Source organism: Phoca vitulina, unplaced genomic scaffold, assembly GCF_004348235.1.
Source record: "Phoca vitulina isolate PV1807 unplaced genomic scaffold, GSC_HSeal_1.0 scaffold19, whole genome shotgun sequence".
In the NCBI taxonomy this organism is placed as follows: domain Eukaryota; kingdom Metazoa; phylum Chordata; class Mammalia; order Carnivora; family Phocidae; genus Phoca; species Phoca vitulina.
The window spans coordinates 9,228,353-9,252,736 of NW_022589722.1; the positions used below are offsets into that span (position 1 = coordinate 9,228,353).

The window sequence follows — 24,384 nt, forward strand, 5'->3', positions numbered from 1 at the left end:
GTTCTCAGACAGCAAAGGGCGGACTCCGAACTTGCCTACACAGTGGCCGCAGGAGTGAGACAGTCTAAGCATCTCAGCATCTGCTGAGTCCACAGACTGATGGACGGTGAAGAAGCAAGCACGACAGGATCACACAGGAGCAAACAGCAGAAGCTTTCAAAGGGTGGCAAATGGAATACTCTCCCCTGGGGAGGAGCCCCTGTCACAGAGTGCGTGGCTGCCAGATTCCAAACTCGTCCTCATTCTAGTCCCTTGTAAAAAATCCTGGCCACGTGCATTAGCCCGGGTGGGGGGCAGGAGTGGAAATGGGGTGACACATAATAATAGGAAATCCATAAGCACCTGACTTCATAAAGTTCTATAAGGCACCAGAGTGCCTTTCAGCTCTGAAATTCTATGAAGGAACTAAAGTCATTGCAAGGCTGTTTCTGAGAAGCAAATAAAACCCCGCTGACAAATGGTACTATAATTTCTTGAGTTTGCGTCAGTCTGTTTTCTTCAGTGAGCAAAAAGGTGACTGGTTTAGGTTACAAAGGCAATGTTCCACTATGAAAACCTGCTGGTTGCCATGACAATTAACATCTCTGTTCCTCCCTTTTCTGCAGCATCCTTCTTCCATCTGAGTCAGATCAAAGACGCTATCTGTGACGCCCATGATTTAGTATTTCCTCTGCACGAGGACAGCATACATACACACATACACAAAATACATACCAAAGGGCTCATCGGAAGCGAACCAAAACCTTCAAAATTGCTACCATCTGTCCTCCTCTGCCAACTGTGTCCTATAAACAACTATCAGGAACAACCCTGCAGCAGGGAGGATGGGCCAGAAAGGCTTAACCGCTCACACCTACTCCTCCTCAGAGTGGGCTCTGGATCGATTCTTCCCAGAAGGGTCCGTGTGAGGCCAGGGCTCCCTGCAGCACTGTCCTTCTCTGTCTGCTGGCTGTCCTCCCCAGCCTGAGCTCCTCAAGAGCGGTGCACGTCTCACAGACCTCGGGGCCCAGAGTGGCGCTGGGCACGCAAGGCAGCACTGAGGACAATGGCGGGGCTCTGGGATAAGGCAGCCTGCTGCTCCTTGTATTTTGCACTGAGTTTGGGCCTAGCTTGCTTCAAATAGGCCCTGTGTGAGAAACAAGCCAGGGGAGAAGTTCTAGATCTACACTCTAGGGTGTGTCGCTTGGGATATCTACGGCGCAGCCCTGCTCCTGGTTTCCATCACCGTGCTCGTGAGCCTTCCCCAGATCCAGGACAAAACAAAGGAGTAAATCAGAAAGTCAGAGCATCGATGTGATTTATCTTCTCAGGATAAAGGTTCTCATCAGGTAGCTACATTTCACTGCAAACGTGTTTGTTTAGAGAAGTTATGAAAATGATATAAGGAATTTGAGAAACAAGACAGAGGATCCTAGGGGAAGGAAGGGAAAAATGAAACAAGACGAAACCAGAGAGGGAGACAAACCATAAGCGACTCTTAATCTCAGGAAACAAACTGAGAATTGCTGGAGTGGAGGGGGGTGGGAGGGATGGGGTGGCTGGTGATGGACACTGGGGAGGGTATGTGCTATGGTGAGCGCTGTGAATTGTGTAAGACTGATGAATCACAGACCTGTACCCCTGAAACAAACATTATATGTTAATAAAAAAATTGACAAAAAGTTATGAAAATACTGAAAAGCCAGAGGAAGGAAAATAAAGCACCCATCAAGTGTCTACACCTGGGGTCTGTGTCACCATCCCTTCAGATGTGGAAGCAGTCTGCCCAGTGGTCAGGGGTAAAGGCTCTGGGACGCAGACCAAGCTGGGGTATGACCCTGCACAAGTCATCTACCTGTCCGAGCCTCTGTTCCCGGTCGGTAAGACGAGGGGGGCCGCTCCTCCTGTCCGGCACTGCGGGAAGACTGCGGTAACCTTGGGAAAGCCTTCGTCACAGCACAGGGAGGACGCGGACTTACACTCGCTCTAGCCACACTCTATCCGTACGTGCCACGTGATAAACCAAAACGAGTTCTCTGCGCCAGTATCTGGTAAACTTTTTCAATCAACATAAAAGCACGACCCACTGACATGTCAATAAATATACTTCTATAAATTGAAGTTTTTAATTCGGAAACAAGAGCTTACATTAGACCGGTGGTTCTTCATCTTTTTAAAAAGGTCATCTGCCACCACTGAGAACCATTCCAAAGAAAGTACAAATATACAAAAACCACAGACCCTAGGTTAAGACACAGAACACTGGCTCTAATTTCATGCATGTTTTTTAATACTCTGAAGTAATAGAACATTCGAGAAGGAACAGGATTACAAATTAATGTACTTTCTAACTGGAAATTGATGTTCTAAACTGTTCCTAATGCTGTGGTAGTGACATGAGAAAAACAGATAAATTCAGTCACACAAGAAGCATGGGATTTAAGTCATTTTGCATCTCTGTTCATACTCACATACTTCAGTACTCTTAAAAACATACTGATACTACTTATCACTAAATAGGAATAAAGCACTGACACAGGCAACATCGGGGAATCTTAAAAGCATTATGCTAAGTGAAAGAAGCCACACTGGAGAAGGCTACACACTATCTGATTCCATCCATAGTGCACTCTGGAAAAGACAAAATCACAAGAACAGAAATCAGACCAATGACTGCTGGGGACAGCACAGTAATGACTAAAAAGGAACAAAAGGGAATTTTCTGGGGTGACGGAAATATTCTGTATCTTATTTGGATGGTGGTTACAAGACTGTGTCATCATATAACTGTACACTTAAGGGGGGGTTACTGTATGTAAATAATCTCTCAATAAATAAAATATTGACACATCAACTTTTATAGACATGAACAAGAGTAGAATGCTAAATTCTTGACAAGGTGTAAAAAAACTGCCTGCCGGCAAATTCAAAATAACTTTATATTTCCTTTCAGGCAAAATTAAAATGCACACAAATTTGAAACAAACACTATTTAAACACCTACACAAAATCTAGCATCATTATGAAAATTTCCTGTGACATATATTAAAATGTGGCTTTAACAAATCACTCTTACAAGTACAAGTACTTGGCAAAGCTACTTAAGAACAGATGGTAAAGGTGAAGATACTTTTTCCTCTGCCCCAGTGATGTCACTTCCAGGCATCTCCCTCAGAGAAACTCTCCCACAAGCATACAGACCTCTGACTCAACCTACCTGTCTACCACTAGGAGAATGGCTATAAACACATGCTGGTTTATTCATATACTGAAATAACATATTGCAATAAAAAATAAAGATGGGAATGAAGTAGGATAGATTTTTAAAACACCATGCTGGTGGGGGGGAACCTGGCTGACTCTGTTGGAACAGCATGCAACTCTTGATCTCAGGGTCGTGAGTTCAAGCCCCATGATGGGTGTAAAGATTACTTAAATAAATAAAACTTAAAAATACCCAAACACCTAAAAGCTTGAAGAAATAAAATAAAAACACCATGCTAAATAAAATAGCAAATCACAAAAGAGATGCCATTTATATAAATATTTAATACAAGAAACAATACTATATATTGCTTATGAGTTCATTCGACGTATAAAAGCAAGCAAAGGAATGAAACCCAACGTCAGATTATGGAGACCTCTGAGGGCATAGGAAGGGAGAAAGCATCCAGAGAGCTGCATTTGGGGCCATTTATTTCTTAAAAACAAGTGGCAGAAATCTGATGCAAATATGGCAAAATATTACCACCTGTTAATCTAGGACGTAGGTACATGGGTATCACATTTTTAAAATGTTTTTTCCAGGTCTGACGCATTTAGTAATTAAAAATAAATTTGTCTACTATTTAACCAGAACTATGTGGTTAATGATTTGATATGGGTTTTCCTCATGCTCAGAACATCCTTCCCTCTGCGAATCTGGTTTTACTTTTTAAAATATGGTATAAGTTGTGGTTTCTGATGGACCATTTCATTACCTTATAAGCTTGGAATCTGATGTCACTGCATTTACTTGCAGAGAACATTAACTTCAACCTTAATTAAACAATCAAAGCAAGCATAAACTTCAGAAAATTAAAATCCACTGAGAATTTAATAAGCTAGCTGTCCTAGAAAAACATCCAGGCTCATTTCAGGCTGTTGTGTAAATAAACTAAGGAGCAATTTTTTTTTTTTCTTTTTTAAAGATTTATTCATTTGAGAGGGGGAGGGAGGGTCCAAGGGAGAGAGAATCTCAAGTATACTCCCCACTAAGTGCAGAGCCCAACGACACAGGGCTCCATCTCATGATCCTGAGGTCAGACCTGAGCGGAAACCAAGAGTCGGAAGCTGTAACCGACTCCGCCACCCAGACACCCAGGAGCAGTTATTTTAAAGAATCATTTACTAAAAAAGCAACTGTGATTTCTGAAATGTCCAAAGTATCAGAAAATATAAAATAATCTTTGTATATGGATTTAGTGTCTGTCTTTCAGAAGTATATGTATTCTTCTTATTTAGCAAATCTGTTACCATTAAAATTACCCCATATGTGCAACAAATTATTTCAGAAAGGAAGGTTGAGAAGGCATGAATATCTAAAGACAGCCATAAAAACACAAAACTAGGCTGCCTGGAGACGGTGGGAGCTCTTTCGCCATGGCGGCCGGGCCGATCTCCGAGCAGAACCAGGGTTCCACTGTCTACGTCGGGGGCCTGGACGAGAAGGTGAGCGAACCACTGCTGTGGGAGCTATTTCTCCAGGCAGGGCCAGTAGTCAACACCCACATGCCAAAGGACAGAGTCACAGGTCAGCACCAAGGCTATGGCTTTGTGGAATTCTTGAGTGAGGAAGATGCTGACTATGCCATTAAGATCATGAACGTGATCAAACTCTATGGGAAACCAGTACAGGTGAACAAAGCATCAGCTCACAAGAACCTGGACGTGGGGGCCAACATTTTCATTGGCAATCTAGACCCGGAGACTGATGAGAAGCTGCTTTATGGTACTTTCAGCGCCTTTGGGGTCATCTTACAAACCCCAAAGATTATGTGGGACCCTGACACAGGCAACTCCAAAGGTTATGCCTTTATTAATTTCGCCTCATTTGATGCTTCAGATGCAGCTACTGAGGCCATGAATGGGCAGTATCTCTGTACCCACCCTATCACTGTGTCCTGTGCCTTCAAGAAGGACTCCAAGGGTGAGCGCCATGGCTCAGCAGATGAATGACTTCTGGCATCCCAGAACCCACTCTCCCAGGCTGACCGCCCTCATCAGCTGTTTGCAGATGCACCCCCTCCACCCTCAGCCCCCAATCCTGTGGTATCAACATTGGGGTCCGGGCTTCCTCCACCAGGCATGCCTCCTTCTCGGTCCTTCCCACCCCCAGTGCCGCCTCCTGGAGCCCTTTCACCTGGGATACCCCCAGCCATGCCCCCATCACCTATACCTCCTGGGGCTGGAGGACATGGCCCCTCACATCCTCACCCATTCCCACCGGGTGGGATGCCCCATCCAGGGATGTCTCAGATGCAGCTGGCTGCCCATGGTCCTCATGGCTTAGGACACCCCCATGCTGGGCCCCCAGGCTCTGGGGACAGCCACCACCCAGACCGCCACCCAGAATGCCTCATCCTGGACCTCCTCCAATGGGCATGCCCCCTCGAGGGCCTCCGTTTGGATCTCCCATGGGTCACCCAGGTCCTATGCCTCCACAGGGGATGCGTGGACCTCCTCATGGATACACTGGGCCTCCATGACCCCCACCCTATGGCTACCAGCGGAGGCCCCTCCCTCCACCCTGGCCCACCCCCGGCCTCCAGTTCCCCCTCGTGGCCCACTTCGAGGCCCTCTTCCTCAGTAATTTCTCATTCTCTTGCCTCCTGTTCTATCTTCCCAATATCTTTTCAATTCCATGGACCAATCAGAGTTGCTGTAGCTCCCTGTGGCTAAGGCACTAATCCCTCTCAGGCCTTTTTTTTTTTTTTTCTTAAGTGTAATGTTTTTCACAGGAGGTTTTATTTTTTTTCTATGTTGGTCCTAAGTGTTTTACAAATGCACAGAGAAAATAAAACTAAACTCCTTGTTTAAAAAAAACAAAAACAAAAACAAAAAACCCCCGCAAAACTGTATCATTCATTTCCCATTTGCCCAAAGAAATACAAGCACTAAACAATGACTGTCGGAATGGTGAGCTCAGTTTGCAAAACTGTCCCTCAAACATCAACAAGGCTGAAGAGCTCTCATTTTAACTCTAAGTCTTGCTTTAAAAATAAGAGCTTAGGGGCACCCGTCTGGCTCAGTCTGTGGAGCATGCAGCTCTTGATCTCAGGGTGGTGAGTTCAAGCCCCAGACTGGGTGGAGAGTTTACTTAATAAACAAACAAACAAAGATGTTAGTAAGTAAGTAAAAATAAGAGCTTAATTTGAGCTGTAAGTATGTCAAAAAACTCTCTTGCCATCAGATCATTTTAAGTGGCCAGACTCCTAGTCAAATTTCTCAGCAGCAGAATTTAATATGCTCCCACTCACCCAAATAGCAGAGCATTTCTGAGGGCTGGAAACAGATAATGATTGGGTATAAGAGCCCTCATGGCTTCCTGGTAGTAGCGGGACAAGAATGAATGAAAGAAGACTCTTGCTTTAATTTTGCTGCCCACTTACCCAACAGATGCCAATTCAGTGAGTAGCTCTAAATTGCTCAGTACAGGAGGTAAACTTTATACAACAAATATTACTTGATAATTGCTTAAGTCAGGAGGTTTTTACAAGCATGATGCCTTTCTCAAATGAAATAAATAAAAGCACATTCAGGAGGTTTTTACAAGCATGATGCCTTTCTCAAATGAAATAAATAAAAGCACTGAGCCTGGGTGGCTCAGTCATTAAGCGTCTGCCTTCGGCTCAGGTCATGGTCCCAGAGTCCTGGGATTGAGCCCCGCATCGGGCTCCCTGCTCTGTGGAAAGCCTGCTTCCCCCTCTCCCACTCCCCCTGCTTGTGTTCCTGCTCTCGCTGTGTCTCTCTCTGTCAAATAAATAAAATATTTTAAAAAATAAATAAAGTACATTCATTCCACCTTTAATATGCTCTTGGGTCAGGTTACGAAATGTGAAGTGTTAGTTTCTGGACACAGACAACAGGTTTAACCTCCCTCTGTGTCAAATGCAAAGATTGTAAGGCAGGTGAGCCGCTCAATCATTAACACAGGTGCACGTAACAACCCCTTAGCAAGCCACAGGGGTAACTTAACAAATTAGGATAATCAAGCCAAAGAGAGAAACAGCTTATAACCTACAAATACAAAATCTGGTTGTATTCCCTATCCTAACATGAGTGACGAATCCACTTCAATGTCCTAGGACGAAGACAGCACAGGGCACAAAATCTATTTACTTAGTGAGAGGGGGGTAAGCTGGAAAGAGGTCTCTGCCCCGCAGAGCACAAAGTTAGGCGATGTAAGTGTGTAAGTATGTAAAATACCTGCTCTTCCATCTCCCTAGCTGGGATGGTGGACTAGAGGTGATTAAGGCAGCAAAGCCGGATGAGGAAACAACAACACACATTCTTCATACTGTAACAGCTTCTGCAAGCATGTGGAAGGTCAGGTTTCTACACTAAATAGAACTTGCTGACAGGCAACATCTAGTTCAAAAGAAAGAACTGAAAGCAAAATTTTTAAAAAACAACGAACTTCACCATCTCTTCCCCTCTACCTTTTGGCCTTTCCTTACTGTAAAGAACACTGGAATCGTGCCTATTTGAAAGTTTATAAATGCATGAGCTAGAGTTCTCAAAATGCTCATTCCAAATCCTGGTTTGAGGGGGGGAGGTGGATATCAATCCAGAATAAATGTACTAAGACTATAACCTTTGATTCAATAGTTTAAAAAAAGTTTTAAAACCCAGAGAAAAAGTAGAAATTTATAAAAATAAAACTATAAATGTGGACAGCAGTGTATTTTTAAAGGCAGCTAACTGTGCAAAGGGAACCAAATTCTAAATAGGCCAAAGACTGGGGCACCTGGCTGGCTCAGTCAGTAAAGCATGACTCTTGATCTTAGGGTCGTGAGTTTGAGCCCCATGCTGGGGGTGGAATTTACTTAAATTTTTAAAAAATGAGCCAAAGATAAAATTTATTAAATCATAAAATGTATTAGAAGAACATGGTGTTTGGGTTTTTAAAAGAATCTCAAAGGCCATTGTAAGAATGACACAAATCCTGTAAGCCCTGAAATTTTTGAATTTCTTCATGGCAAAGTCTGGTTAATATTTATTCAGTGTTTGCTACATGTAAGGCTCCATGGAGCTCAGCATACACACAACGTATCATTAAAACAGTGTAGTAGGGGCGCCTGGGTGGCTCAGTCATTAAGCATCTGCCTTCGGCTCAGGTCATGATCCCAGGGTCCTAGGATGGAGCCCCGCACTGGGCTCCCTGGTCTGCGGGAAGCCTGCTTCTCCCTCTCCCACTCCCCCTGCTTGTGTGCCCTCTCTCGCTGTGTCTCTCTCGGTCAAATAAATAAAAATCTTAAAACAAAACAAAACAAAACAGTGTAGTAGGTAGAATTCTAAGATGGTTCCCAAGATTCCCACCTGCTGGTGTACATACCCTGTATGATACCCTCCCCTCGTGCGCGAGCAAGACTTCTGAATGTGATAGGGTTTCACTCCCATGATTAGGTTATGTTATACAGCAAAAGTGAAAATATTTTGCAGATATAATTAAGGTTCCTAATCGGTTGACTTGGGTTAATCTGCGTGCGCCTGGCCTAATCAGATAAACCCTTTAAGAGAGGGTCTAGAAGAAGAGACAAAATGCAACAGAGTTGGGGGCTCTCCTGTTGGCCTTGAAGAAACAACCACATTATGAGAGAGCCAAGTGGCAGGGAACAGTGGGCAGCTTCTGGGCTGAGGGGCTCAGTCTTACAGCTGCAACGATCTTAATTCCGTAAACAACCAGTGAGTTTGGAAAAGGACTGCAAGCCTCAGACTAGACTGTAGTCCTGGCTGACACCTTGATTTCAGGCTGATGAAACTCTGAGCATAGGATGCATACAGCAAACACTGAATAAATATGAACCAGATCCTGCCGCAGGTAAGCTGTACCTGGATCCCCAACCCATGGAAACCATGAGATTAGATAAACGGGGGTGTTTCAGGTTGCTAATCTATGGCAATTTCTTACATAACAGTAGAAAATACAGTCAGGAATGATGAACTGGAAAAGATGTATGTGCAATACAACTTATTTAATAAGTAAAAAAAACTTCTACGAAACACCTTAAAAGATTAATAACCCACTAGACAAATGGCCAGAATATATTAACAGTTCACAACCCAAATGTTTAAGTATGTGAACATGTGATCAACCTTTTGTACTAAGTTACATAAGATGTAACCATTGGGAGAATCTGGGGGAGGGATACATGGACATCTCTAAACCATTTTTTGCAACTTTCTGGGGGTCTGTGATTATTTCAAGATAAAAACTTTAAAATATGATTAACCTCATTTGTATCAGGAAAAATATTAATTAAAATGAGCTACCAGTTTTCACCTATCAGATGGGCAAGAATCAAAAAGTTTTATAATACACTGTTTCAGAAAGATGTGAGTTGAGGCATGTTCATATATTGATGGTTATATAAACAGTATCAGTTTATATATATTCACTGCTGCACCCCGCCTCCTAGTGTTGGACAGAGTAGGTACAGTGTTCAATTTGGCAATATCGTAACTTAACATACACACACTCTTAAGGAGCAATTCCACTTTTAAGAATTTAGCCTACTAACATATTCTTCACATGTGCAAAAAGAAGCATGTCCAAGGGCAGTCACTGAAGTGCCTGTAAAACCAAAAGTCTAGAAGCAATATATGTGTCCTTTAATAAGGTAATAATTAGATAGATTATGGAATACCCATAACCTGGAATCCCGTACAGCAATTTTAAAATAAGGTAGGTTAATCTGCACTGATATGGCTCAAGAGTAAAATATGTCTTCCAGCTTCTCAAGAAAGTGCAATTTTACAACATACCCACATTCCCTCATTCTGTCAGTATTTACAAAGCCCCAACCATGTACCAGGATCCACGTGTAGATAAATGAACACAATCATCCCCCCCATGTGAAAGAATGGAGCAGGTGCCCACAGGCATAGAGGGGAGCCAGGGGAAACCACAAAGAAGGAAGCCAGAGTTTGAGGGCTGAGAATGGGTGAAAGATAAAGGTCAGATGAGAGACTCTGGGTGTCAGGGGAAGAAACTGGGATTCTGTCCTCTGGAAGGACGAAGGATTTAAAGCAAGATATTCACAAGACATCTTGCAAAGCACACATTTACTGTTAAAAAAAAAAAAAAAAAAAAAAGGAGTGGTCCAGTTGAAGAAGTTCATAATCTGGAGACCATCTCCGATTTCATTAGAGGTATTTCGAAGTATCTCAACTTGAGTGCTTGTGGTAAGCTGACTCACTCTAGCACACCCCCCCTTCAGCTCATGCCTGAAGACGTGCTAATTCTTATAAAAACATGAGGACTGCACCAAGTCCTCTTCAACCCTGCCATTTTGTGGGATGGATTCAAAGGAGATACTTCAGACACTGTCTTCATCTGGAGAAATACTTATAAGCAGCCTTCTCAAGCATCTGGACATGCTTCACTCCGCCATGTTCCCGACTAGCTCTACACCCAACAGTTAAGAACTGAATCAAAGCAGCAAACTATTAAGCTCCATTTCTTCGATCTTCCTCTCAGCCTTCTGTGCTTTTAATGGTTGAAGCTTTCAAGCACTTGCCTGATGCCAATACACAGCCTTACTGAATGGGCCTCAGATTTCCAGATAAATTAAAATCTATGCCAACGAGAGATTCAGTCTCAAATACAGGCCACCTGTTCCAATTAGTGAGATTAAAATAGTACCACTGACTATCTGAAATTGAGTTCCACACCTTCTGGATTATCACAGTATCTTCACAAAGATGGGAAAAAGGGACTATTGGCCCCAACACACAGATGCACACACTGAAGTAAATATGTTGAGGTGCTAAAGCGTAGCTTTCACTAAGGGCATACTTTATTTTTGGACAAGAACTTATCTCAAAATTTCTGTGGAAGGCTGCAGCTCAAGGCACCATTTAATTTCCTTACAACAAGCCTACATACTCATCTTAATTAAATTCAAGTTTACTTCAGAACAACACAGAGCTGAAATTTCTTTTCCACCCACTTTGTCCTTGCCTGAAATTCCCAGAGTCCTTATAATTCCTGACATTGCACTCTTTCGCCTAAGGCCTTCCATGGCCTCAGTTTCTCTCAGGTCATGAGAAGATGGGAGCTCTGGCCAAGAACAATTCCCCCTTTTCCCAACCTCTTCCACATATTCCCACCTGGACAAGGCTGCCTTCAAATCACCAGAGTGGAGCTTCTGTTCATCTCCACACACTCAAATTTTCACAATCCATGAAAAAAATACTTCCAAATATCTTCTAAGTCGTGGTTCTAAAAGAAGTATTTCTAAAAGGATGAGGAGAGATGATACAATACAAACACCCAGTGTTTTCCAAAATGATTCTGAATTATTTTCAGTGGCATAAAACGAAAGCAGTAACAGAGAATCACAGTGAGCCAGTGATTCCCTTGAAAACCACCCGCAAGGCCATCCAGGTGACTGGGCCGGAAGAAAAGTCTCTGTTCAGGGCTAGCAGCTCTCTGCTGATGGTCCAACAGAGGCTCATCCTTGTAATCTCGCACTGCAAGCCCTCAGAGGGCTCAGGCAATATTAACTACATGGGAACATTGATACCTTAAAAATAAATTTAATTTTGAAGGAGTGAATGGCTTTGGAAATATTAAGTAAATCATCATACAGGTGGTAGGAAGCTTTGTGTAGGTGTGGGAATGACTGAAGTTTGGGGAACTCTGTGGTGGACACAAGTGACTCAACGTCAGAACAACAGCTGCTGCAACGGGTTTCCTCACACCACTTCTCACGCTTGTTCCCAGGGCTGCTAAGTGGAGAAGCAGACAATCAAGTCTGACTCCAGAGTCCATACTCTGAACCCTTCATCGTCTTCAAATCCATAAGTACACTAAGAAAGTGAGGATAGAGAGGCAAAGGTGGTTGAGGAACAGTAAGAGGTAAACCACCGGATGTGGTGGGTAAGGGATGGGGGGCGCTGAGGGAGCTTCCCGGACCTCCGATTTGGGAATATGCTGGACAGGGAAAGTATTCCAGGCTCCAGGCAGGGGGGTGGGGAGATCTGATAGAATGAATGAAGTCTGGCATGTAGACTTTGAGGTGCCTGCGGAACATCTAAGTAGAAATGCCTTTTATTATGTGCTAAAGCCACACCTTACTCCCTGGCTGTGGAAGTTTCCCTCAGGGAGGCACGTCACTGGGGACTGGCACTCATGTGCCAATGGATCCTATCCCTGTCTTCCCCCCAGCGCTGGGGCAGATGATTGTTTCTGTGGCGAAGAACCAGATGATGTTTCTGGGGTGTTGCATGAAAATTACATATGCTAAAAACACTTGGTGCTGGAAGATGCCCTCAATGAGAGTCTTACAGGAACAGAAAGCTTTGGGGGCAACAAACACCAGGTTTGAATTCTAAGTTATGATGTGTGTGTGTGTGTGTGTGTGTGTGTGTGTGTGTGTGTGTAATGTACTCCATGACAAACACCAGGTTTGAATTCTAAGTTATAATGTGTGTGTGTGTGTATGTGTGTGTGTAATGTACTCCATGACTGATGCATCTGGCTCATGTTTTTTCCCCAATATCCTATCCCAACATGTTGAAGGTAAAGACAAAGATGAACTCATTTTGCAAAACTTTATTTCGGGGAAAAAAACAACAATAAAATCAGAAAAGATCATCTTTACTAGTGGCAACAGATCTGCAGCTAAGCAGTCTAATACAGGAAATGTCACACCCTCTTCACCCTAGTCCCACCAAAAATCTGCAAACAAATTGATAAGGATGATGATGTAACATTGAATCACTCAAATTCACTTTTTCTCCACCTAGAAAACTCATAAAATGTAAAATCTGTCCATCAATTAATTCTCTACGGCAAATAATTTCAAATTCTCATTCTACTTAAATTTTGAGATATGTATCTTATATAACTTAGCAATTAGCTTGGTATCTAAAAATATTTAAAACCGTTTTCTGTTAAGGAATTCTCTTTTAAGATAGAAGCTGGTGGGCGCCTGGGTGGCTCAGCTGGTTGGGCGACTGCCTTCGGCTCAGGTCATGATCCTGGAGTCCCAGGATCAAGTCCCACATCGGGCTCCCTGCTCAGCAGGGAGTCTGCTTCTCCCTCTGACCCTCTTCCCTCTCGTGCTCTCTCTCATTCTCTCTCTCTCTCAAATAAATAAATAAAATCTTTAAAAAAAAAAAGATAGAAGCTGGTATAATGGTTATATATTATTAGTTATCTCATTAGTTACCTGTATTAATTACCTCATTTCACTGGTTACAGTCTGGCTGGATGTCACTTTTCTACTTCTACAAATGGAATGTTCTGGAGTTTATGTCTACATTCCCCTTTCAGTTCTAACATGGTTCAAACCTTTGAGTCTACTTTCCAGCACTTTGCCCCACACATTGAGAAGCACATGCCCTCGGTCCAGGGAAGCCGAAGTCCTACCAGGTGATCTGCTGAGGCGGACTGTGACTCGGACTGTCACAGGAAGAACCAGCCTTGTTGTGTCCTTCAACTGTTCATGCTCTAGAGACCAAATACCAGGCTGGAAGATGGTTCTTCACTGATGTTCTTTAATCATGAGCTTATTTAACAGCCTTTAAGACTTCTCCAAACTACTGGCAACAATCTTGTATCACAGGCACTGTAAAAAGTTCATAAATTATCACTCTAAACCATTCTTCATCAAAAGTTTATTGGGTACAGAAGACGATACACAAAGGACCGGCAAAGCGCTGTGTTGTAAGAATCCCAAACACACAGTTTGGCTAGGCACCCTGCAGAAGCTGACCACACCCGTGTTCAAGGCCTCGAAAGGTTTACGAAGACTGAGCTGCTCTCCAGTAGTCATCTCAGAGGTAGAAGCCAGCAAAGTGGGTAAAATGCAAGTTCTGCAATTAGATCTGGGCTCACCAGATCCTAGCTCGACCATTTCCTAACAGCCACAAGACCTTGGACAAATAAACTGCCCGGGCCTCAACTCCCTCATCTGTAAAAATCAAGCTATAATAGGATATTATGAGGATTAAGGAGATAGTGCATCTGAGCGCTTAGTATTGCACCTGGGTTATAGTAAGGAATTAGCACAGGTTAGCTGTTAACACTGTTACTGCATTCTTCTTTTCATCTATGTTCTGTCTGCCTCCTTACAGAGGAATAATCAATAAATACACTGTTTTCCTTCAAGCAACAACCCCCTCCCCCCAATGGAAGCAGTTGGATCATGCATGGATCATATATCCTGATGTTCCTTTTCTAAGGCATGTAAAGTCCTCGTTCTGATTCACAGTACAGTGATTCATGGTTCTCTCCCTTCTCTCTCAACTAGCCCCCTCCACTGAAAACATAAAAACACAAAACAGAAACAGCAGGGCTGAAAGCTGCAGCCTGTCCTAAGTCAAGACATGGGCAATTTCCATCCAGAAAGATCAGGATGATTTCTGACCTTAAGAGCAGCCCTGGAAATTCAGGCCGTGGGTCTTACAGTCCAACTTGGTAGCAGCTGTCTTGGTATTCAACAGCGGATGTGACAGACGCGTGTGCTGGTGGCGGGTGGCAGTTTGTTCTCCTCTGAAGGGAGAGCCCATGAGCCTGTAGCAAAGCACAGCTCAAGATACACCCCATCAATCTATCCAACCGGAATTTAACAAAAATCGGACTTGAGACACTCATCATTATTCACCGTGCTTTTAAAGAACTCTTTAGAATAAAACAGATCACTGATTCAAAGTGTACTCACACAGCCCTCCGCTCACCGCTCCACCAGGTCAGGGGCCCCCGGGACAGAGTCTGTGCCCGCTCACTCTTGTGCCTGCCCAGGAAGTGAGCAGGCGATCGTCCACTTATTACATCACTGCCCAACCATTTCCACTCGGAGAAGGGCTATGACATCCTCTTCTCCCGGACTGCTTTTGGCCATTACTCATCATGTAATTCAAAGTCTCTTTCCAAACCACAGAACACTTAACGATGAACTACAGGTAGCCACTATGCCCAGATGTTAGAGGCCTCTGTACTTATTACCATTTCCTCCTATAAAATAGGAGGGTATTTCCTGGGGCCACAAGTATAAATAAAATACACTCACCAGATAGTAAGCCTCCAGAGAGACCAGGCTGTCCGGTCCATTCACCGTTACATTCCTGATGCCTACAGGGGGTCGCGAGCATACGGAAGGCGCTCAGCAAGTATTTGCTGCATGAATGAAACCTCTTGTTCTCAAAGTGCCAGTGTCCACAGTTTATAAACACGTAAGTGACAAATATGTAAACAGTCAATGTGGTAAGGAACATATGATGGAAGAGGGACAAAATGCTAAAAATGCCCAAGCAAGTCTATTCTACTCACAAAATTAGCAGTCTGCCCATTTTCAAGCTTATGACCACTTCTTATATAGTAGTAGCAAAAACAGCTACCATCTATTGAGTTCTTTCTGGGTATGTGTTATTTTATAGATGTTACTGCATTTGGTCCTTGTAACACCCCTGGGGTGGAGAAGAGGAAACTAAGACTTCGAATGATTACGGGGTCCGTGGGGGCACTAGTACAAGATCTGTCGTCTGGGGGCTAGCGCATTGAAAGTGGTCCTCTGGGCGGAATACTCTGGTCCTTGCGGGGAGGATTGATTGGGGCTGATGAAATCAGAGAGCAACAAGGAAGCTAGTGCGCCATTACCAATTCCGGAGGTGAGACGTGGCTAAACTGAGGTGGGAGATGACTGGGGGACACGGGGAGTAAGGTACCAAGTCCCAAGAAAAGTCCAAGAAAGACCCAGCGGAATGGCCGACAGATGAGAGATGAGGAGGAGGGAAGCACTCAGGATGACTAGCGATTCTGATTAGCAGCGGTACCAATAGAATAAGAAAAAAAGTATTCACCTTACACAGGGATAAAAACATCTAACCTTGAGTGCACAGGACCGCTTTTTGTTTTGGGGTTTTTTTTAAACAAATGCTCTCTCGAGATCACTCCCAGAAGCAGGGACTATTATCACCTCTGTTACAGACAGGGAACTGGAGGCTCAGGAAGGTTAGACCTTGCCCCAGTGCTCACTCGGCTGGGAAATGTGAAGAGCCAGAATATGATCCAGGTCACCTGATCGGAGAGCCCCAGCTGCTGACCATTATCCACAGGTGGCTGAAGGTGCCATTTTAGAACATTTAAAATTAGAACAGAAATTTAATTCACTAATAAAAACCAGTTAATATATAGGAAGCGGACTGCCTGTATTCTTAAAAAGATGACAGGCTTTAACTATTTAGGGCATGAAAAAAAAAGTAGGATTCAAACTATGCATGCTCTTCCTTTTAAAGTAGGGGATATTATTCTGTGTGTCGAGTTAGCATGCACCATTTCTGAGTTTTACCCTGACAAAGTTTAAAAATATGAATGATCCTGACTTGTCAGCTTAGAGATAATCACAGAATTCATTAGTTATATTACATTTTCACTGAGGGGAGGGAATCTAGGTTAATCCACCTGGCTGTAAAAATAGACTCCTGCAACGTTAAAATAGTACACTGCCTCATTATTATTCTAGTCTCAAAGGCTTAACCGAACTCAGCAAGAGAGATGTATATTTTTCCTGTTATCTCAACAGGTATCAATTTTGAACTTAAAAAATGACCATTCAGTAAGCAAGAATTTGATCTGTTGGAGTCTTAGCCCTTTCCTGGGAGGAAACTGCACAGCACCTCCAGTTCTCATTAGAGTATTTTTAGGTGAGCTAATTTACCACACGAGTCCACCAAAAGTGTTCTTTTTAAAATCCTATACTAGAGGGGCGCCTGGGTGGCTCAGTTGGTTAAGTGACTGCCTTCGGCTCAGGTCATGATCCTGGAGTCCCAGGATCGAGTCCCGCACCCGGCTCCCTGCTCGGCAAGGAGCCTGCTTCTCCCTCTAAAACCCTCCCCCGTCTCGTGTACTCTCTCTCTCTCTCTCTCATTCTCGCTCTCTCAAATAAATAAATAAATCTTTAAAAAAAAAATCCTATACTAGATGGTTTATTGCCAAAGAGAGGCAACAAACCCCCCTTTGGCAATAAACCACCAAATAACACATCAAGAAATTAAACCCTAATACTGCCTGATGTTCTCCTTCTGCATCACATATTTTCTGAGTGTAGGAAAAAGCATGTCTTTATAGCTAGATCTAAGAGTTCCACAAAACAGGAGCTAGAATCATCTGAAGGGAGAAATACTTTCTGCACAGGAAAATTGTTGGTTATTTTCCCTTCATTACAGCAGGCTTACTACAGCCTTAAGAACAGACTCAAAATTACATCGGCCTCACTTGAGAAAAGTTACAAATTTACAAAATTTCCTCCAGTTCTATTCCTTGCCATCTGAACAGTAAAATCCTAAAAGCAGTCAAGAAGTTTAAACAGGGATCTCAGCATCATTGCTACAAAACATGTAGTCACTGTCTGCTAAAGTTCTAGCCCTCCTTGGTCTGAGTTTGTCTAGTCCTCACTAGATTTCATTTGTCCAATAAGCTAATTTAGAATAATCAGTACATACAATGTCTAACTTAGGTTTAATACACAGTCTATTTAAAAAATCAGGTGTCTCGGGGCACCTAGGTGGCTCAGTCAGTTAAGCATCCGACTCGATTTCAGCTCAGGTCATGATCTCAGGTCATGATCTCAGGGTCGTGAGACCCAGCCCCAGGTCAGGCTCCACGATGGACATGAAGTCTGCTTAACATGTTCTCTCTCCCTCTGCCCCACCCCACACCCAAAATCAGGTATTTCCATGCTAATAATACAAGGTAGTACGTGTAACATCATCGGTAGAATTTTAAAGAAAATAAGCAACTCCCTTCACGTAAGGTTGTGGTAGAAAAGGGATATGTAGCAATGGACCATTAGCAGAACCAGCAGAGACAAACTAAATCTACAGTTTAAATTACGTGTTTGCTTTGCCACTTTCCACCTAGGTAGCTGAGATATGAACTCTATCACTACCATTTCACAGATTATGAAGAGTGAGTTTTGCAAAGTTCCATGAGTCTTGCCAAATCACCTAAATGAGCTCACAATGAGCCACCCATCCTTCAAAGATTACTAATCTTGTTTACACAAAGATTATCACAGTTGTGACAAGAGAAACCAAGCTTCCACACTTTTTTCAAGTCTGAAATTTCTTCTGTCAACTGCAACATTAATAGACTCCTCCAATTACAAATGCATTAGAAAACGATCTTCACCTTTCCTCCTCGTTAACTCTGTGTTAACCAGCAGTCATCCTTCCAACAATTTCTAACTATAGGTAACCAAAGATCTTTCGCTCATGTTTTCTTCCAAATGGCAGTTTATGGTTATTTTCATAACAAACTGTTATGAAACTTTTAAAGAAAATGCAAAACTTATCATGGTGAGCACTCTGTAATGTATATATTTGTGGAATCACTATTCTGCACCTCTGAAACTAAATATAACATTGTATGTCAAATATACGTCAATAAAAAAATAAAGTGCAAAAAAGAATTCTTCTGGGGAGTAGAGGAGAGTGGAGTGGATGCAGTAACCTCCACCAAATAAGTTTAATCTGTAAAAATTTAAACCATTCTGTTAATTCAGTTAACAGATACTAAAGGAAAAAGGGATAACAGGGACCAGTTACTTCACTTCTGGGATAACTGATTAGTTCTCCGAATTATGATTAAACTCCCACATCCCGCACTAGGGGCTGAGCTGCATTTGTCGCCCTTGCCACTTTTCCCATCCAGTGGTCTCTGGATCTTGGGGGATGGCAGGCCAGAATCTGCGCAAAACTCTGTGAACTTTACACCGGGAGGCTGACACTCTAATACTGAGATCTCGAACAAGCGAGTAGTTAGCAAAGAGCACCTCCAGGTAGCTTTGCCAGAACAAGTGCCAGGGTGGAGGACGTACTGTTTCTCAAAGGCACTTCAATCCGCCGAGGGACTGAACAGCCCAGGAAGGCAAAGGGACCCCCGAGCCGGCGGGGGCCTCCGCTGCCGGGAGGGACCGGCGCCCAGGCTGCGGCCTCCGTCTTTATTTTGAAGCACTACAAGGCTCGTCTCTGCTGCTTGCTCTGAAGAGCTATTTTCGCCCACAGCCAAAATCAGCAACAGCAAATTACACTGCAAACAATGGAGAGGGCGCCCGCTCGGCACGGCTGGGAACTCCGGGGCTGCCGCGGCGAAGGCTGACTTTCCGCTCGGGCAGAGCCGGGGCAGCCGCCGCGCCAGACCGGGAAGCCCGTCCGCCTCCGCCTCCGCCGGCCCGCGCCCGAAACCCCGAGGGCTGCGGAGGCGCGGGCAGCACGCGAGGTCAGGAGGGCGAGCGCGCCGTCCCACCGGGGCCGCGGCTGCCGGGATTCCCTCGCGTCCGGGCACCGCGCGGCGGGCGCTCCCTGGCGGTGGGTGGCGGAGCGCGGGGCCGTCGGGGACCCCGGGCGCCCGGGTCCGGCAGGCGCGCGGGGAACCCAGCGGCGACGGAGGGCGGGGTCCGGCGGGCCGGGCTCGGCTCTGCCCCCGACGCCCCCCACCCCCTCCCCAGCCCCTTCGGCGCGGACCCGCGGCGGGAGGGACCCGGGGAGGGAGAGAGGCAGGCGGCGAGAGGCGGGCAGCGAGAGTTGGCGAACACCGGCGCCAAAGCCCACCCGGCCTCGCCCCTCGGCCCGGCGGCGCCCCCACCGCCGCCCCGCCCGCGCCTCTCACCCGGCTCTTGCAGCGGTGGTGCCGACCCGGGTCGGAGTAGGTCCGGTCCACGGTGAGCGCCGTGTCGCTGCCCGGCATGTCTGCGCTCGCGCCGGCAACTTTCCCGTCTCCCCCGGCCGCCGCGCCGCGAGCCGCCGACCGTGCTCGGGCTCGCCCTGGGGGCCGCGGCCGAGGGGGCGGCGCGGGCCGCTGCAGCTGTTGCCGACACCCGCGCGGCTGCCCTGCGCCGCCGCCGCCGCCGCTGGGGGTGGGGGTGGGGTGGGGGTGGGGGAGGCGGAGCAGGGACGCCAGAGTCTCCTCCCCCTTCCCCTCTCCCCGCCTCCCCATGCCCGCCCGCCGGGGCCCAAGACCCTGCCCCAGGTGCAACTTCTCTTCCTCCCTCGCTGAAACTTGAATCCACACTCTCCCACACTGGCTTCGTTTGCCTCAAAATTTGATTGACATCTACCCTATCTGTGGGCTTATTTGTATGTTTAGGATAAAAGATGGATTTTTGGCAAGATGTTGAGGCTTGCCTTAAATGCTTTCTTTTATGCTATTTTTTTATTCAACATGCACTTATTGGGCATCTACCATGGGCCACACCCTGGGGCGGGGACCAGAGGTTTTTTTTTTTTAAAGCCCATGTTTTTCTTATGATCCCGCTGAGCACAGAGCACATTTCCATTTAAACAAAGGTCTATGGAGGTGTGTATTTTAATTTTGTATATGTGGTTCCTACTTGGAAGTCAATATATATATCTTTTCCTTTTAGTATTCTCTGTTCCCAGTGAATAGTCCCTGCCCACAAGAAATCTGGGGTCTAGGGGCTCCTGGGTGGCTCAGTCGGTTGAGCATGTCCAACTGAGGTGATGATCTCAGGGTTGTGAGATCAAGCCCCCAACTGGGGGCTACACACTAGACGTGGAGCCTGCATAGGATTCTCTCTCTCCCCTTCCCTTGGCCCCTCCTACCCTCCCCCACACCTCAAAAACAAATTTGGAGTCTACAAAAGACTGACTGATGAACAATTAAATATGTTACCTAAGCCAACCTTCAGAACACCTGGTCTGGTTATGAAGGGTGTACTGGTGGGAGACTGAGTTAAAAATCTTGAAACTGCAGCTGCCCCAAAGAGAACTTGAGTTAGAGGGCCAAGTAACAAGCCTAGAAGGAAGGGAGCATATGATTCTCCCCTTCAAAGGGTTGAGGGGGAGGGTCTTGCAGGCAGAAGGAAAATACTGAGCATAAAGCCAAAGGTCGGTTTGGAAAACTTCACCAGTTTAGGGGGTAGCTTCAGGAACAGGAGGACACAAGAGGAAAAGTATATGGAGACCACGTGGTTGCCTGGCTCTACTTTCAAGGAGAGGAAGTTCAGCCTTATTCTGTGGGTGCTGGGCAGCTGCTAGCGATTTCTGAATGGGGAAATGACAATATCAGGATGGAAGTTGAAGGACATCTATCTGATAGCTGTGTGAAACCCTGATTAAAGATGTGTAAAGGACACTGGTTAGAAGACCACTGCAAAAAGAGAACCACCCAAATGTCCTTCAGAAGGAGACTAAATAAGTAAAATATGATCCATCCATCCAGTAGAGGATTAAGAAACTGTAAGAGAATGAAGCAGCTCTTTATCCATAGCTACAGAAATATCTCCAGCATACATGGTTAAGAGAAAAAAGTAATGTGCAGAATAATATATATAGTATCCCACCATGTATGTAAAAACAATATATGTATATGCTTATATATGCATAGCATATTTTTTCCGAGAGGATAAACGAGAAATGAGGGAAATAGACAAGAAACTGTTGGTAGGAGAGGGCCACATACTAGGTGCTTGAATTTATACCTGTGAATGGATGAACAAATCACTCCCATGAGCAGCCCTCCGGAGTTCAAGCCTGACTCTTGGGGAGGGGAGCCACAGTCGTAAGTGAGCAAAGCAGTAAGAACCATTCCAATAAAGTCAGAGAAAGCCACTGACCACGGAGAAATTCCCTAGGGACTCTGAGATGCAACTAAAGGTAATATAAAGGAGTGGATGTCCCCAAAGAACCAAAGAAAAGCTACTGCACTGTAAAGACAGGTGTCTATGTTCATCTAGAAAACACGGGCTCTGCTGAGATTGGGGAAGACTCTGACTGGAGCAGAATCCCCACAAACAGACTTGAATATCAAAGGAGAACAGAACAGTTGCTGCCAGGTGGTTGGACCAAACTGACCTTGTTCATGTGTTACTATATTTAAACCTGGGATGGGGGTGCCTGGCTCACTTAGTCAGTAGAGCATGTGACTTTTGATCTTGGGGTTGTAAGTTCGAGCCCCACGTTGGGTGTAGAGATTAGTTAAAAATAAAATCTTTAAAATTTTTTTTAAAAAATAAATTTGGGATAAAATGGAAGCCACATGCCTACCTAGGTAGCTAGAAGAAAGGAATGGGAGATTTATTTTTCACTGTATATGCTTTTTAAACTTGAATGCTTTAATTGTGAGCATGTATTAACTATTCAAAAAGTAAAATAAAAAATATATTTTTAAATAAAGAGGGTAAAGTTATTAAAATTTAAGAATAGAAAACTCCATATAGTCTTAAAACCATTCAAGAAATGAAATCAACAGTTTAAAACACCCCCCCCAACATGCCCTGCCCCCCAGCTCCCAAAAGAAAACATAACTATACCAGGTCCAGAGAGTTTTTCAGGCAAGTCCTTCCAAAGCAGAGCAGATACCAAGTGTGTGTGTGTGTGTGTGTGTGTGTGTGTGTGTGTGAATTAGAGTGGCCAGAGAAGACCTCCATGATAAGGTGACATATAAGCAAAGAACTGAGAATTAAGGGAGCTAATATGTAGATAAGTGAAAATTTCAGACAGAAGGAACAGCAAGTACAAAGGCCCTAAAGCAGGAACATTTTGGGAGTGTTCCCCCAAAAAAGTGAGGAGGCCAGTAATCACTGGAAAGACAGTAGATGAAGTCAGAGACATTTCAGAGACCTGATCCTATAGGAAAATTATTTAGGCCATTTTAAGAACTTTGACTTTAATTCTGAGGTACACGGGAAGATTTAGACAATTTTAAGCCAAGTAGTGGAGTGGCATGCTCTGCCTTTTCACTTGGGGAAAAAAAAAATCCCTACCTCATAGCATACACAAAAATCAATGAAAGACCTGAAGTAGAAAAAACACAGCTTTTAAAACTGCCAGAAGAAAATGGGATAATATCACTATGATCTTAAGTCATCAGAAGCAGGTCACAAAGAACATAAACCATAAAGATTTGACATTAAATTTTTGAACTTCTGCTTATGAAAAGAAATAATAATAAAATAAAGATAAGCCACAAACAGAACTAGAGTTAAAAGAATCAGTATGGATGAATTTCACAGTCAATTACTAAGAAACAAACAAATAAAAAAAAAACCAAGCTACATGAAAGTACATGAAGATTCCATTCATGTAAAGTTAAAAAAACATGAAGAATAAACGCCATTTTTATGAGAACAAAGATTTATAACTGAAACTATTAAGAAAAGCAAGAGCTTGAAAAACACAAATTTCAGGACAGTATTTATCTCTGGTGGGGGGATGAACGATTCAATGGGAGAGAGGTATAAGATGATAAATAAGGCTCTATTTAACAAATGACTATTGGTACACTGACTATGTGTATTCATTCACACACACAATGTTTCCAAATAATTTAAAATTTTAAAGGCAACAAAGACTCAGGGGACAGATGTGATAATGGCATCCTTAATCCTGATATTTAAATCACCAGTTGGGGTATCTGCTCAAATAAACAAATATAATAGCACATTTATAAGTGTTAAAGCTTAGTATAAAAGCAAGATAGTCTGTTACTATTAAGTCATTATGCCAACTTAATCTTACAAAGATCCATTCTGAAAATCTATCAAAGTCCATCTCTGGGTTTTCCCCCCTCATTTACCTGATACCCATTTTTTTCCAGCTATTTAAGGCTACAGCAAGTATGCTACTCAGGTGTGTTTGTGTGTATAATATGTGTGCGCACAACTTTAGAGAGGCCACACCTAAGTGAAGTCCCTGACAAACCAAGGTTGGGCTTTAGAAGGTGTGTCAGTGGGCACATACTTTCCATTTCTATACTGTCTTAGTGTTCCCTAGTACTCCATCCTGGAAATGCTGACCCTCAATGAGAACGATCAATTAAAACTTCATTAGGCTCACTTAAATGTCAATTAGCTGAGGATGTCCTTTTTTAGGTCACTTATTTCATAAACTAGTTAACCAAAAGCTGCTCTATGGGACATTCATACAAAATAATATTTTTAAAAACACAAATTAAATAGCACAAGAGCAAGCTCCCCCCAGAAGAAAGATAACAAGCAGAGCTGATCACCATTTGGCTCTCCCACTGGGAAGCAGGACCCAAGTAGACCCTGTCTCTACCTTTGTCAGTCCCTGAGAGAGAAAACACAAATGTTTCCTGTCAAGTTAAGAATTGTCTGTGCCTCGGGGCACGCAGGTGGCTCAGTGGGTTAAGCGTCTGCCTTTGGCTCAGGTCAT

The 24,384-nt window shown here is 44.1% G+C and overlaps 1 protein-coding gene and 1 pseudogene across 6 annotated transcripts in view; one reads left to right on the plus strand and one right to left on the minus strand.

Annotated features, from left to right (window-relative positions):
• The window catches only part of TMCC3 (transmembrane and coiled-coil domain family 3), a 274,477-nt gene that overhangs the window by 53,712 nt on the left and 196,381 nt on the right, over positions 1-24,384 (minus strand). The window contains exon 1 of one of the 6 annotated variants that reach the window (XM_032416749.1): positions 19,859-20,021. The exons of the other annotated variants lie outside the window; for them this stretch is intronic. Within the exon in view, the coding sequence (XP_032272640.1) occupies positions 19,859-19,936 (78 nt within the window). The 5' untranslated portion in view covers positions 19,937-20,021. Of the gene's footprint in view, positions 1-19,858; positions 20,022-24,384 lie in introns of those variants that run through there. 6 annotated transcript variants of the gene reach the window in all.
• Positions 4,304-5,943, plus strand: LOC116639988 (annotated as a pseudogene).